Genomic DNA, 12,452 nt, shown 5'->3' on the forward strand with positions numbered 1-12,452 from the left:
GTAGACGCGCATCGAAATAGAAACTTGGACAAATTCAGCTAAACGCCGTTATCGCGTTTGCATATGTGCGAAATTAAAATCAGGTCAATCCCACCGTCCTCCTCGCGTCAAGCAGACGTACGGTATTTTTAGCTGAGTCATACGCACATACGCAAATAATAACGCGCGCGCGCGCGCGTGTGTGTGTGTGTGTGTGTGTGTGTATGTAATATATACATATATATGCATACATGCGTTATGCGTTTGCAACGTGTGCTCGCCTACACACAAGAGCGTTGCGCGTCCACCGCGGCGTATAACACGCAGCTCGAAACAATATGCATTGCATGCGTCGTCAATTGGTAGGCAAAGTTAATGGATTCCTCTACGTAGGCTCAACAAACGCAAATTTATTGGCCACGTGCATGATGCATCATGAACGCGATCCGTTATAATTCTCCCGGCTGGCCGCGAAGGAAATACGGCGGTTGCAAACACGACGGAAAATAGAATCGCAGTCGTACGACTGGAGAACTTGGAGAGCCCCTCGGACGTATTTGGGACAATTTAAGTCAAACGTCTCTTCGAGCGAGAACGACCAAATGCAGTTATTTAACATTTTTAATTTAAAGTAATTTATCTTCTCGATTGCGGATTCCCATTTCGTAAGAATACCATGATTTATTCAGAATCGAATTAGTTTCTGTGTGGATTAATAATGGATATCCAAGTACTCTATGTATTATAAATGAAAAAGATTTAGGAATTACTAACTTGGCTGCTAATGAGAGCTTCGCGATCAAGGTTTAAAATAATATATCAAGTGATTATAAATTAAGTTTAGTATCTTTAATAAACAAGAGGATATTTTTAACTATTTTAAAATTAAAATTTCCAATGAACTATTTCAGAGAAAAGGATAATGATTCACAACAACATATAAAATGTTGATAAATTTAATTTCTTTGCCGTTAAAATTTTTTCGCTATATCCGTAGGATGAAGTTTCATATTTTGCAATAGTAACTACATAAAACATGAATTCAGTCCTTAATGCAGGACTTGGTATAAGCTTGATCGATGACGGTGATATGCAAAATACAAGTTCAATATATTCTGATCTATTCAATTTAAATATCTTCAGAAAATCTATAGAGACTTCAAATAAATTATTTATATCTTCCAGTTAATTTCCTTGTGACGAAATTCTACTCAATTGATAAGCGAACGTTACGTAAATAATAACAAAATTTCTGTCGGCTTCGAGTCAATTGTGCGGGAATCGAATGTGGACGAGCGTCCGTCACGGCGCGTCACGATATTTTACGAGGAGGTTTTTAGCCGGAAGGAATTCGCCAACGAAAGGGTCAAGCGAGACGAATGGGCGCAACAGCGCGGCGATGCATCGCTATTAAATGCAAAGCGTTATAACGGTACATCCGTAGCCATAGATTTCGGCTCCCCGGTCGCTCTGATGGCCGCTTTGCACGTGCGATCGGTTCCCAGTAGGGAGCCGCACGGCTCCTGAAACGCTCCATGGAACACCATGACAATTGTATACGTAGCACACCACGCAGCCGTGGCGTCTTCGCGTCCCCGTTGTGTAATCTGGGGCAAGTTCCGTAAATGTTTGCCGCATATCCTATTACGGCACAGCATCAAGATTTAAACCAAGGCCGACGGTATTTGCGTGGTTACCGTGTTATGTAAGCTAATCGAGCATGCACACGAGGATCAAACGAGCCAGTATCGATTCCATTAAAGTTTATAACGTCGTGCTAGCCGTAGCTTTTTTCCGCGTGTTTTCCTCTCGAGTCACCCCCGCGCTTCTCCCTATGATTTTTCGAAAAATCTCACTCGAATTGTCAAAAAATTTCATCGATATAATTCAAACGATCTTGTCTCTCCATATTCTACGTAAAATATTAATAATTTTTTTTTTCTTTATTAAAAAAATTGGCTTACTTGATTTAATTATTTCATAATCTCATTGACGAAGAAAAATTTATTTTTAACATTCTGTTAAATTTTAATATCCCGAATTTTCTCACCTCTGCACTTTTCCTTGCGAATTTACGAAAAATCTCACTCTAATTGTCCGAGAGTTTTGTCAATATTCGGATGAGCTCGTCTCTCGCAATATTCTAAATAAATATTAATACATTTTTCTATTGAAAACTTGATTTAGTCATTTCATAATCTCATTGACAAAGGAAAAAAATTTATTTTTAACATTCTGAAATTTTAATGTCCCGAATTTTATCACCTCCGCGCTTTTTCTTCGCGATTTACGAAAAATCTCACTAATCTCTCTGTAATTCTCTCAGAGAGTTTCGTCAATATTTGATCTTGTCTCTGGCAATATTCTAAATAAAGTATTAATAAATTTTTCTATTGAAAAAAATATGGCCCACTCGAGTCATTTCGTAATCTCATTGACAAAGGAAAATTGATATTTAATATTAAATGTTAATGTCTCGAAACAGTTTGTGGAAGAGGAGAGGAAAAAAAGGAGGGACGATTCGATAGTTTGGTTGCGACATTCTATATATTCTATATATTCTATATATGCTATATATTCTATATACTCTATATATTATCGTACAAGATCCTTCTCGGGTTTGCGAGATCGCGCAGTTGCGGGGCTGTTAAAAAGTCGTTAACTTACGTCTTGCGCGGAGAGGACCCTCGTGGCAGCCTCAACGGGAACATTTCCGGAATGTGGATGATGATGTTGCGACTCGACCGTATTATCGCGCTTGCAGACATTCTTGTACCAGGGCAAGCCATTTCCACCGTCCCTCTCGTTTCGATATTTTCGCCACACGTGCCTGATACGCATGTTAGAAAAATCTTTGCTGTGCGGATGAAAAGAAATGACCGGCCGGCGCCTCGGACGGCGTATCGCTTTCGCAATAAGCAAAATTAGCATACCTGACGCCGAAGGCGATCCCCAATGCGATGATCAGCGGTAATAATGTCGATATGCATGCGAGCAAAACGGTCTGTATATCTGAAAAGCTGGCGAGGATACCTGAAATGCAATAATCATAAAATTCTTGAAGCGAAAGTAAAGGCAATAACTCAAATCATTTTACTAGTTAGACTCCTCTCGTACGATTATCCCGTCAAAGCTTATACGCCGTGTATCGACGGAAACGGATGTGGCAACCGGATAAGAAACGATTCTCTCGCGAACGAAGAACGTTCTATTCGTTCGAAATCTGCTTTCAGTATTTATAAGCGGAAAAATAAGAAAAAGGATAAGTAAATTTTACAAAATAAAAGAGATCACTTTCTAATATTAGCCCTCGTCGTAGCATTGCTCGAGGTTTTTTTTTCTTTTTCCACCGATAGACCTTTTTCCAGCGGAGTCTTGTCACGGTGTATGATCGATCGTAAATTTATCTGAAAAAGATTGTCCCGCTTTCGCAGCTTAGACGGCTAGATCTCTCTCTCTCTCTCTCTCTCTCTCTCTCTAGCGGACTAGCGGTCGTTTTTAAAGAGCGACCGTTTTCGAAACGCGAGAGCGCTCCGAGATGCGAGATCGAAAGATCGAGGAGAAGATCCCGTAGATCCACCCCGGTCTCCACCATCCGAATGCATAATTAATTAAAATTCGGCCTGTGAGGAGGCGTCGCCACCCACCTCGCCGCGACTTTATCGGGCTTACTTTATAACACACCTCGTGCTACTTACTGTGATCGAGCTCGTCCTGCTCGACGAGATACTCCGTCACGTTCTGGACGTGATGGTGCGGTTTGACGGTGGTGACGACCGCGGGGTCGCCCGTCATCGCGGTGGACGGATTAGTCGGGAGCGTCGTCTCGGCGTTAAACGCGGCCGCTACCACGTTGGAAGGAGGGAATGTCATCGACGTGAGATTCAGCTTTCCTGTCGCCGTTCCGTCGTACGTCGTACGGTTGCGTGCCATCGTTTCTGCCATCCCGTTCGTGCTCGACGATGCATCACCAGATGAGAAACCGGCGGCCCGAGCGAATTCTGGCGTATCGACGGGAGGATGATGAGGCGTAAGGGCGAGGCTAATCGGGTGATCTACGTTACGCGTGCGTTTCACCCTTCTTTCTCTACGATCATTCCGCTTCTCCTTTTCTCCTTCGTTTCTCTTCTACATCTTCTACTGTCACGACTGAATCCAATTCTGAATCAATCTATCGCATTTAATCGTATATGTCTGTCTCTCTCTCTCTCTCTCTCTCTCTCTCTCTCTCTCTCTCTCTCTCTCTCGCTTCGATGGTGAACTAACGTGTAAGACACACAGAAATTCCTTGCCGAGTTCAACGTATCGTAAATCTACAAGAGCCTTACATTTTCACGTACGTATATGTTATACATATATGTACATGTACATGCAATTGCCCACGCACGTCATTTCATTTGCGACGAGCTTTTCACAGAGCTTTTCACTAGATCGTTATTGCAGTACTGGATCGTCGTTCAATCACCTTCGCTTTGAATAGCGACGATGTCAAATGCCAGATTAGAAACATGGCGATGAAAGAAATTAATCTCTATCCTGATTCTTTCTTCACATTGTCAAACGTAGCTCTTACCGCTTATCTTCTTTAAGGTGATACTTTAAAAAAGTAGCGGTTTACAAGTTACATTGAAAAAGGAAAAGCGATCTTCTTTGTTTGCATTTACTTGATCCTCTTTCTCGTCCTTATCGTTTGCCTTTTCATTATTCCCATGGTCGTTTATCGTGAACGTTGTTCGCAAACGAAATTTATTCTTCTTTTTCTGGCAAATTTTGATACGTCACTGCAACAAATTTTATTTCTAATTAATTGAAAGTATGGAAATTACTTATAATTACTTAATAAATTATTTTTTCTTAAATCAGATTATAACTAGCACGACGATTTGAAAAATATAATATTTATGTTTTCAATTACTTATGTTTAAATTAAAAAAAAGTAATATTGGTAATATAAGCAATTTTTTTTAATTTATAAATATGAATTTAAAAATTAAAAAAAATTATTAGGCATCTAAAATTTTGTTTGCCTTACATATTACATATTATATTACTAGTATTCTTTTTTCTTTTTGTCCTATCTAGTTTATTAAAAATATAATCTTTTTATCCTGTCCTGGATCTATAATTTACACAGAAAGAACACTTTTGCTGGCAAATCTAAAAATTTGGCTAGATACAGATCTGATTTTGTTGGACCTTCAAAATTATTATACGATGTTCAAATTGATTGTTAGAAGATCAAACATTTTTACAGTATTATCATCATATTTAAGTATTCTACAAAATAATTTTGATGGGCCAACAAAATAATTTTCAGATCTATATCTGGATAGATCTATATCAGATCTATATCAAATTTTTAGATTTGCCAGCAAAAGTAAGTGTTCTTTCCGTGTAGTAAAATAAATTAAAACTTCAAAGGTCGAATCAAGTGTCAAGAGTTCCAAATAACAGAACATTTAATTAACTTTGCGTCGACTCTTCGATCGAACTCCAGCTCAAAATTTAATCGCGAAGCTACCTAACATTTTCGCAAATGCAAGTTTAGGATTTAATAATCTCTCTCATTAGAGAGGGACTTTCGTCCGACGACGACGAGGAGTCGTGTAGTACGAGCAATTTAAGGAGGCCATTATTCGCGGGAATTTTGCTGCGGGAAATTTGAGAACATCTTGTACAGGCTTGCTTTAAGATTTCTGTAAGAGCTTTATGTAAGCTGTAAGCCCCCCATCCCTCCTCCCCTACGATTATGCTAGTGCGATATACGTACATACGCGAAGCGACACACCGCGAAAATCATCCAGGCGACGATCTCTTGCGGGGCCGCGCCGCGCCGTCGTCGCGATGGGTATTCGATGTACTCGATATGCTATGTAGCGCGCATAATACCGCCGCCGCATGCTACAATATATGCGACGTATGGTGTATGTATGGTGGCCTCGCTTCGGTCTTGCAAAGTGCACCGTAGCGCGCCGCGCCGGCAGCATTCTATGCAACGAGGCCAAGATACGCGGGAGATAAAGTTCAATCTGGCGTTAAGCGCGGCCTGCCGCATCGACACCCCGTGACACCCCGTAAATTAAATCCCATTTGGAAATGCGAAGTAGGAGTAAAAAATTAACGCGCGTTTCTCCTGAAGTACCTGATATCCGATAGCCGCGGATGATTGCAAACTAGTCCGTCCCGCCGATGTCCGAAACTAAATGCGCGAAATTATTTATTAATAAAGGCGTAAAACACATAAGTGCAATTTTGCTCAACGAGATATTACCGAATATTAACATCGTTATAATTTTATCAGAATGTGTGTTTTATCGGCTGCTGCATTTAAATATCGTTGTGCTCTTTGGAGCACATCAGCGCGGAGTAGGTCAAGTCGATATAAAAAAAAAATGCTACAAGCCGCTACTGTTAAAAAAATACTTTTATTAGAGAAAAATAAAAATTTTGCTATGAGGAAAAATGTACGTATGAATTTTTTTTCTAAGTGAAGTGTATATGTATTCTGAAATACACATTTCTAAACGCTTAGAATCTCTCCGCTACCTATCCCCCCCCCCCGCCCCGCGTCTAGTCTCGCTCGACTTTTAGCTGAAAATTTTCATAAAGAAGAAATTGTCCTAAAAAAGTTTTACGAGGGATATCGCAATGATTACGTAAAGTAAGTTTTCCGGGATTTTGTTTCGCGGCAGATTGCATCTTCTAGAGGCGGAGATACGGCGGGGCACAGGCTCATAAGTCAGCTTCTCCTTCCGCGGATGACGATCCCGTCTTCTGGCAAGGCGGTCGTTTCTCATACGCCTGCATCGGTGCAATGTCCGATGAAAAAGGGGGGAATGAGAGAGGAAGGGAGGAGGAAGAGGAGGAGGAGGAGGAGGAGGCTGCAAGGTTCAGGATCGCGGTTTAGGTGAAGCTGTTCAACACGTCACGGCAGCTCTCTTCTAGATTCTCCTGTTTTTAACTCTCAACTGGCTGCAAGGCGTCCACAACATGCGATCGTGTCATTAAAACATTTACTTCGCAAAATCCAAATTGCTTGGTATAATTATCCCAATTAGTCGGAAGGAAATTCTTCGGTATATTCTCCGTTCGTTATCTATCGCGCTGTTATGCAATTTGCTATTGTGCAATTTAACTGGATGTTATTTAACTAAATGTGTAATTTAAAACGATAAATGTTATAATTTTTGTCTTGGTAAGTATAATAATGGGAGAAAATGAAAAATAAAAACATGAACCAAGACCTTTATTTATTGCTCTCTTCTTTTTCTCTTTCTTCTTTTCTTTTCAGTGCAGAGAATTCTCTTTTATGTCATAATTAAACATTACATAATACACAAATTATGCGCTGGAAAATTATATTATTTTTATATAATTTTAATATTCCCTCCATCCTTTTTCTCTATCCTTCTTTTGTATCCTTTTAAAATTTCAAACTATCACGCAAAATTCTATTCTATTCTTTATAATTTTCTATAAATAATAAAGTTAATTTTTAGAGCAACAATTTATAAAAAGCAAATTTATGTGTAAAGAATATTACTTTGAAAGATTGCCTATGTGTATATTTTTGCCTTTTTAAAATCTCACTTAATAGTGTAAAACAACAATAGTGCGATACAAAAAATTGTATTATTTCTAAACTAATATTTATTCAATATTCATCTCTTTGCCGTTGTTCTGTAATTTGCCTTTTTTTAATAACTATTTTCTATTATTCGACATTTCAATCGTACGCTCGTATTATGCTTAATATTAAAAAAACACAACTTTTAAAATGCAGTTTCATCTACGTTTCTATCACGCGCATTACCGAAACTACGTGTAAATTTATGTAAAATGCAATGCTACAAAATATATTTACATCAATCAACCGCCGTGAACTTTTATTTAGAACCAATCGCTGCTTAACGATGATTACATAAGCCAGGACTCCCGTTTACACGCAGACGTCGTAATCGGAAGAATTCTTTTTAAGTTTATTCGCTGCATTGCTTCTGTGACCTTAGGGAATAACGAGTCTTTGAACTTATGTCTATCGAACGTGTCGTGCGGTTCCATTTTTTTCACGTAACATCCAGTGGCCTTTACCAAAGGAACGGTCGCGAGCGAGTGTCAGAAACGCATATGGTAAACTATATTCAATTAGAATCTACTTCCCACCGATCGAATCGTTTAATTAATCGCACAGAGAGATGAGGGTGCTGGTCGACGAGGATCCGTTAATGCGGCTACATACCAATTACGGTTTCCATTTTCCGGCGCGGAGCGATGCATCCGAATCGTACACGGCCCGGATGAAGACGAGAGACGAGCCGGACTCGCGAAAAGCCGGGAGATCCGGGGCCGCGATAACGATCGTACCAAACCGATGGGTCCAGGTGTCGATCCGGGGACAACGAGATACGGGAAACTGCACGTACACCTCCGATCGAGCTGCGATGGACTTGACACGGGTCGCGAAAGGGAGGCTGCGAAACTGCGAGATGAGAGCGGAGCGCAACCCCCGGTGCGCGCGCGCAGCATCCCCGGAAGCAGCCCGGCTAGATCAAGGGGTAGCCCTCGGGACCGCTTACTAACGTAACTTCTCGCGTCGAAATAATCGAAATAATCCGCGTCCCTCGTTTCCTCGATACTTATTTCCGCGTTCTGTCAAAAGTTTAGAATAAATATTTTTTTGTTAAATAAAATTTTTGAAACTTTTCCGTCCGTTATCTTGGAACTAGAATTTAATATTTTATTTTCTTCAAATGAAATTTACATATATTTTAGATTTCTTTTTCTCAAATTATTATTATCAAAGCTTAAAATCGAGGCCCGGAATTATTGGTGTTAATATCGTATATGGTAAAAAATTATATAAATATTAATATTATTCAAAATAAACTTTTAATATATCATAAAATATTATGTAATTTCTAATTTTAAATATTTTGTTATTTATATTATTGTCATCTTATGTTTTATCGTATTTTTGAAATAGAATATTTATTGAGTAAATCTTAATTATTCTTAGAATAGAAATTTTATATATTCTTCTTTTATATTTATGTATATTTATGTATTTATATAATTCCAATAATAATATATATGCTATGTCACATTCATTAATACTGTCGGTCTGTTGTTTACCGTATCATAAAGATATTTCACGAAAATATTACGAATAAATTATAAAATATTGAACTATGCTCTTTTATAATTCCCTCGATAAAATATTTATATTCTTTGTATACATTTAAAAATATTTTAGCCAAAATTATTTATTAAAAATATACATTATTTAAATTTACATTTTCTTGAATATTTTTAAGAAATCATATATCAATTGTCTCTCTGTTGAAAAATATTAAAAAATGAAACTTTCTATTTAAACTTATCAAGAAAGTCAATTCTATCTACGAAACAATCAGCGAACAAGAGGAAGTGCATCGGTATCCGATTTTTAGAAAATCCTGCATCAATTAATTATAAAAATGAAAAAAATAGAGAGTTCTCGATTTTAATCGGCACATGCAGATTGTAATTTTTATTTAAAAAATATATGCAACATATGAAAAAAACGCCAAAATAAAGTTTAACTGGTTTCATCTTAAGCCTACTGTTACAGCTTTAATTTTTTTCCAAATTCTTAATCCCCGGGAACTCTCTTCGATCATTGTGGGGAAAAAAAGCTTACGAACCACTCGAAAGGACGTACGGGACCAGCCAGATTCGAACTCGGGACTTGCCGGCTGCGAGTGGGCCGCTCCCACGCAACTCGGAAATCGAACTGCTGGCGACATCTGTCGGCGCGCCTCGCGAGACACGTCGCCAAACTCGCACGCCACGCCAAAGCGGAGGAAACTCGGAGCTTCACTCCGCGCGATACTGGCACGATACGGGGGATCGCGCAGGATGGCACGCGGATAGTCGAGAGGGAGATTTTTTTACATTTATTTATATTTCTCGCAGACGCGCGCTCCCTCGCGAGGTCCTGCGATGGCGTCGACTTATATCAAGGACGAGACGGGTAAGGATCAATTGCTCGTTGCGCCGCGGACAAGCGTACCCGCCGCCCGCGTTACGCACCGGCTCTAACCTCGGCGGTCGTGTAAACAAGTGTAAAACGATCGGTCTTGTGTAATAATAGATCGTTCCTTTCCCCATGTGCTATAGTTAGACCGTCAACCTTTGGGAATCCTCACGCGTTTCGAACGCCGCGGCGTGTCCCCGCGGCTAATTCCCGTTCTGAAATTCTTGCACTTGTGTTAATTAGACACAGTATCTTTCTTTTTATTTAATATAAACACTTGAAATGTTTTTGCAGTTATAAACGTTTAATGTTTTCGTTTTGTGCAGATATGCTCTAGGTATTATTATAATTAAAAACGTGTGATTGTTATTTCAGGTACGTTTATCCCGGCGAGCCAGCGACCGGATGGCACATGGCGTAAGCAACGACGTGTAAAAGATGGATATATTCCTCAGGAAGAGGTTCCATTGTAAGTAATCGTGATATGTACTTAAATATCTTAATATTCCTTGATGATTGTGTTTTATATTTTCTATTGTTCTATTATGCCTTTTGCAGATACGAAAGTAAAGGAAAGCAATTGGTAAAAAAGCCTTTGTATCCTGTGGGTGCCAGTCCAGAATTTATAGCTGAACATAAAGCCAAGTTGGAGGCTCTAGCAGCGAAAAACAAAATAATACCTGGTGCACAAGCAAAAACCCAAGAAGGATCCAAAAAGAAGAAAAAGAAAAGTAAATCCAAAACTATAGAACCTGTCACTGAAGGATTGTCCAAAATTACAATCACAGAGCCTGAATTTCATAAAGAAGCTCCAACTCACACTGACAAGATACTGTCTGTTACAAAACAAATCACAACAAATAACGTAACTAAGGAGAATTTAAATGCTACACAGAAAACGACTGATCCCCAGAAGAGATTAAAAAATTTACGTAAGAAGATTAGGGAAATCGAAGTGTTAGAGGATAAAATCAAAACTGGTGCTCTGAAAAATCCTGATAAGGAGATACTGGACAAAGTCGCGCGAAAAACAGAGATTTCGAAAGAAATAAAGAGACTAGAGGCTGCTTTATAAATCATGACCAGTTAAAACTTTCACATAAATTTGTTGAAGAATGATATGGTTGTAAACCAATGACGAGCATATGATCCTATTACATAACAAAGTAAATCTTGTTCCTTTCGACAATTACGTTATAGTTTTAATATTACATCTTGCACTCATTTTTTTAATTTATTTATAGTGCATGGATATTGATATATATATTGATATATATTGATATATACATTTATATATATGGCGATGATATTGATTGTCTATGACAATCAATTTGAACACACTTGATACTTGATCAAAGGTATACATGTATCTATTACATATATGTATATAAGAGAACTTACGTGAAAGTTTTAATAAAAATGAACGAAGTTAAGTAATTCTTATTCTCTCTTATGATTTAATAAGGAAAAAAAAACAATTTTAGATGGATTTATATTAGCGGTCAGGATGACCTAAGAAATATGTAGACATCTGTGAGAGTGTTTTAATGAGAATTATGCATTTAATGTGATAAAATCAATTTGTAATATTTATAGCGAATAAATCCAGAATTATATAAAAATAAATATATGTCGCGCTTTTGAGAGAAATAAATGTTCTGACAATTATTATCACATAAGTTTTTGTTAATAATAAGTTTATTATATCAATAAAATTATAAATTATTTTATTAAATATGTAATTAATTTTTAGCAATTAAATATTCATAAATGTGCATAACTCTCCATATTAATTTACAATGCATGTTATGTTGTTTACAATTGAAATTAATATTCATCAATTAATATTTATCAATTTTATAAGTAGAATTAATTATCAACAAAAGTATAAGTATAATAAAAGTTTGCGTGATGATGTTATAATATAAAACGGTTTGTGTCTTGCACATTATTAATAAATAAGTTCAGTTTGAAGCACTTGAACATTCATTAATACTTAAAAAGAAATTAATAATTTTAAATGTATATAGTTTGAACTAGCAAAAATAATGTCAACAGCACATGGTGTTCCCAAGCGGTCACCCATCCAAGTACTAACCATGCTCAACGTTGCTTGACTTCAGTGATCGGACGAGAACTGGTACTTTACAACGTGATATGACCGTTGACGAGTAAAAAGCTTTCGATTCCATCTGATATGGTTTGAAATAATAATATACATATATAAATTTTTATTAGGATATTAAGCTGTGTCTCGAAAGAAGAAAATTATAATACCAAGTTATAATTTTATTGAAGCTATCAATATAAGATTAAAAATATTAAATAACGACAAATGTGTTAAACTATACCAACCATTAATAAAAATCTTTTCTTTTTATCTTTTATCGATTCTGTAATTAATGTTGGTCTCGCCTCGAGTCTTACATAGTTCATGTAAGATGTCGTTTAACATCGC

The 12,452-nt window shown here is 37.5% G+C and overlaps 2 protein-coding genes and 1 non-coding gene across 6 annotated transcripts in view; 1 reads left to right on the forward strand and 2 right to left on the reverse strand.

Annotated features, from left to right (window-relative positions):
• LOC105431437 (uncharacterized) overlaps positions 1 to 8,473 on the reverse strand; it is a 30,352-nt gene extending 21,879 nt beyond the window's left edge. For all 4 annotated transcript variants that reach the window (XM_089082276.1, XM_089082275.1, XM_089082274.1 and 1 more), the window contains exons 1-4: positions 8,219 to 8,473; positions 3,678 to 4,760; positions 2,913 to 3,012; positions 2,647 to 2,809 (exon numbers count right to left, since the gene is read on the reverse strand). In XM_089082276.1, coding sequence (XP_088938402.1) covers positions 2,647 to 2,809; positions 2,913 to 3,012; positions 3,678 to 3,924 — 510 coding nt within the window. In that variant the 5' untranslated portion in view covers positions 3,925 to 4,760; positions 8,219 to 8,473. The remainder of the gene's footprint in view (positions 1 to 2,646; positions 2,810 to 2,912; positions 3,013 to 3,677; positions 4,761 to 8,218) is intronic.
• A 1,347-nt stretch (positions 8,474 to 9,820) lies between these two features.
• Positions 9,821 to 11,673, forward strand: Pym (partner of Y14 and mago). Its single transcript, XM_011645573.3, has 3 exons — positions 9,821 to 9,991; positions 10,370 to 10,463; positions 10,553 to 11,673. The coding sequence occupies exons 1-3, from the start codon at positions 9,961 to 9,963 to the stop codon at positions 11,067 to 11,069; spliced, it is 642 nt and encodes a 213-aa protein (XP_011643875.2). The 5' UTR covers positions 9,821 to 9,960; the 3' UTR covers positions 11,070 to 11,673.
• Positions 11,674 to 12,043: 370 nt separating this feature from the next.
• On the reverse strand, positions 12,044 to 12,163 carry LOC112552930 (5S ribosomal RNA). Its single transcript, XR_003096876.1, has one exon. It is a non-coding gene; the product is annotated as a 5S ribosomal RNA (ribosomal RNA).
• Positions 12,164 to 12,452: the final 289 nt, after the last annotated feature.

This window comes from Pogonomyrmex barbatus, unplaced genomic scaffold (assembly GCF_055798465.1).
Source record: "Pogonomyrmex barbatus isolate J1 unplaced genomic scaffold, ASM5579846v1 scaffold6, whole genome shotgun sequence".
NCBI lineage: Eukaryota > Metazoa > Arthropoda > Insecta > Hymenoptera > Formicidae > Pogonomyrmex > Pogonomyrmex barbatus.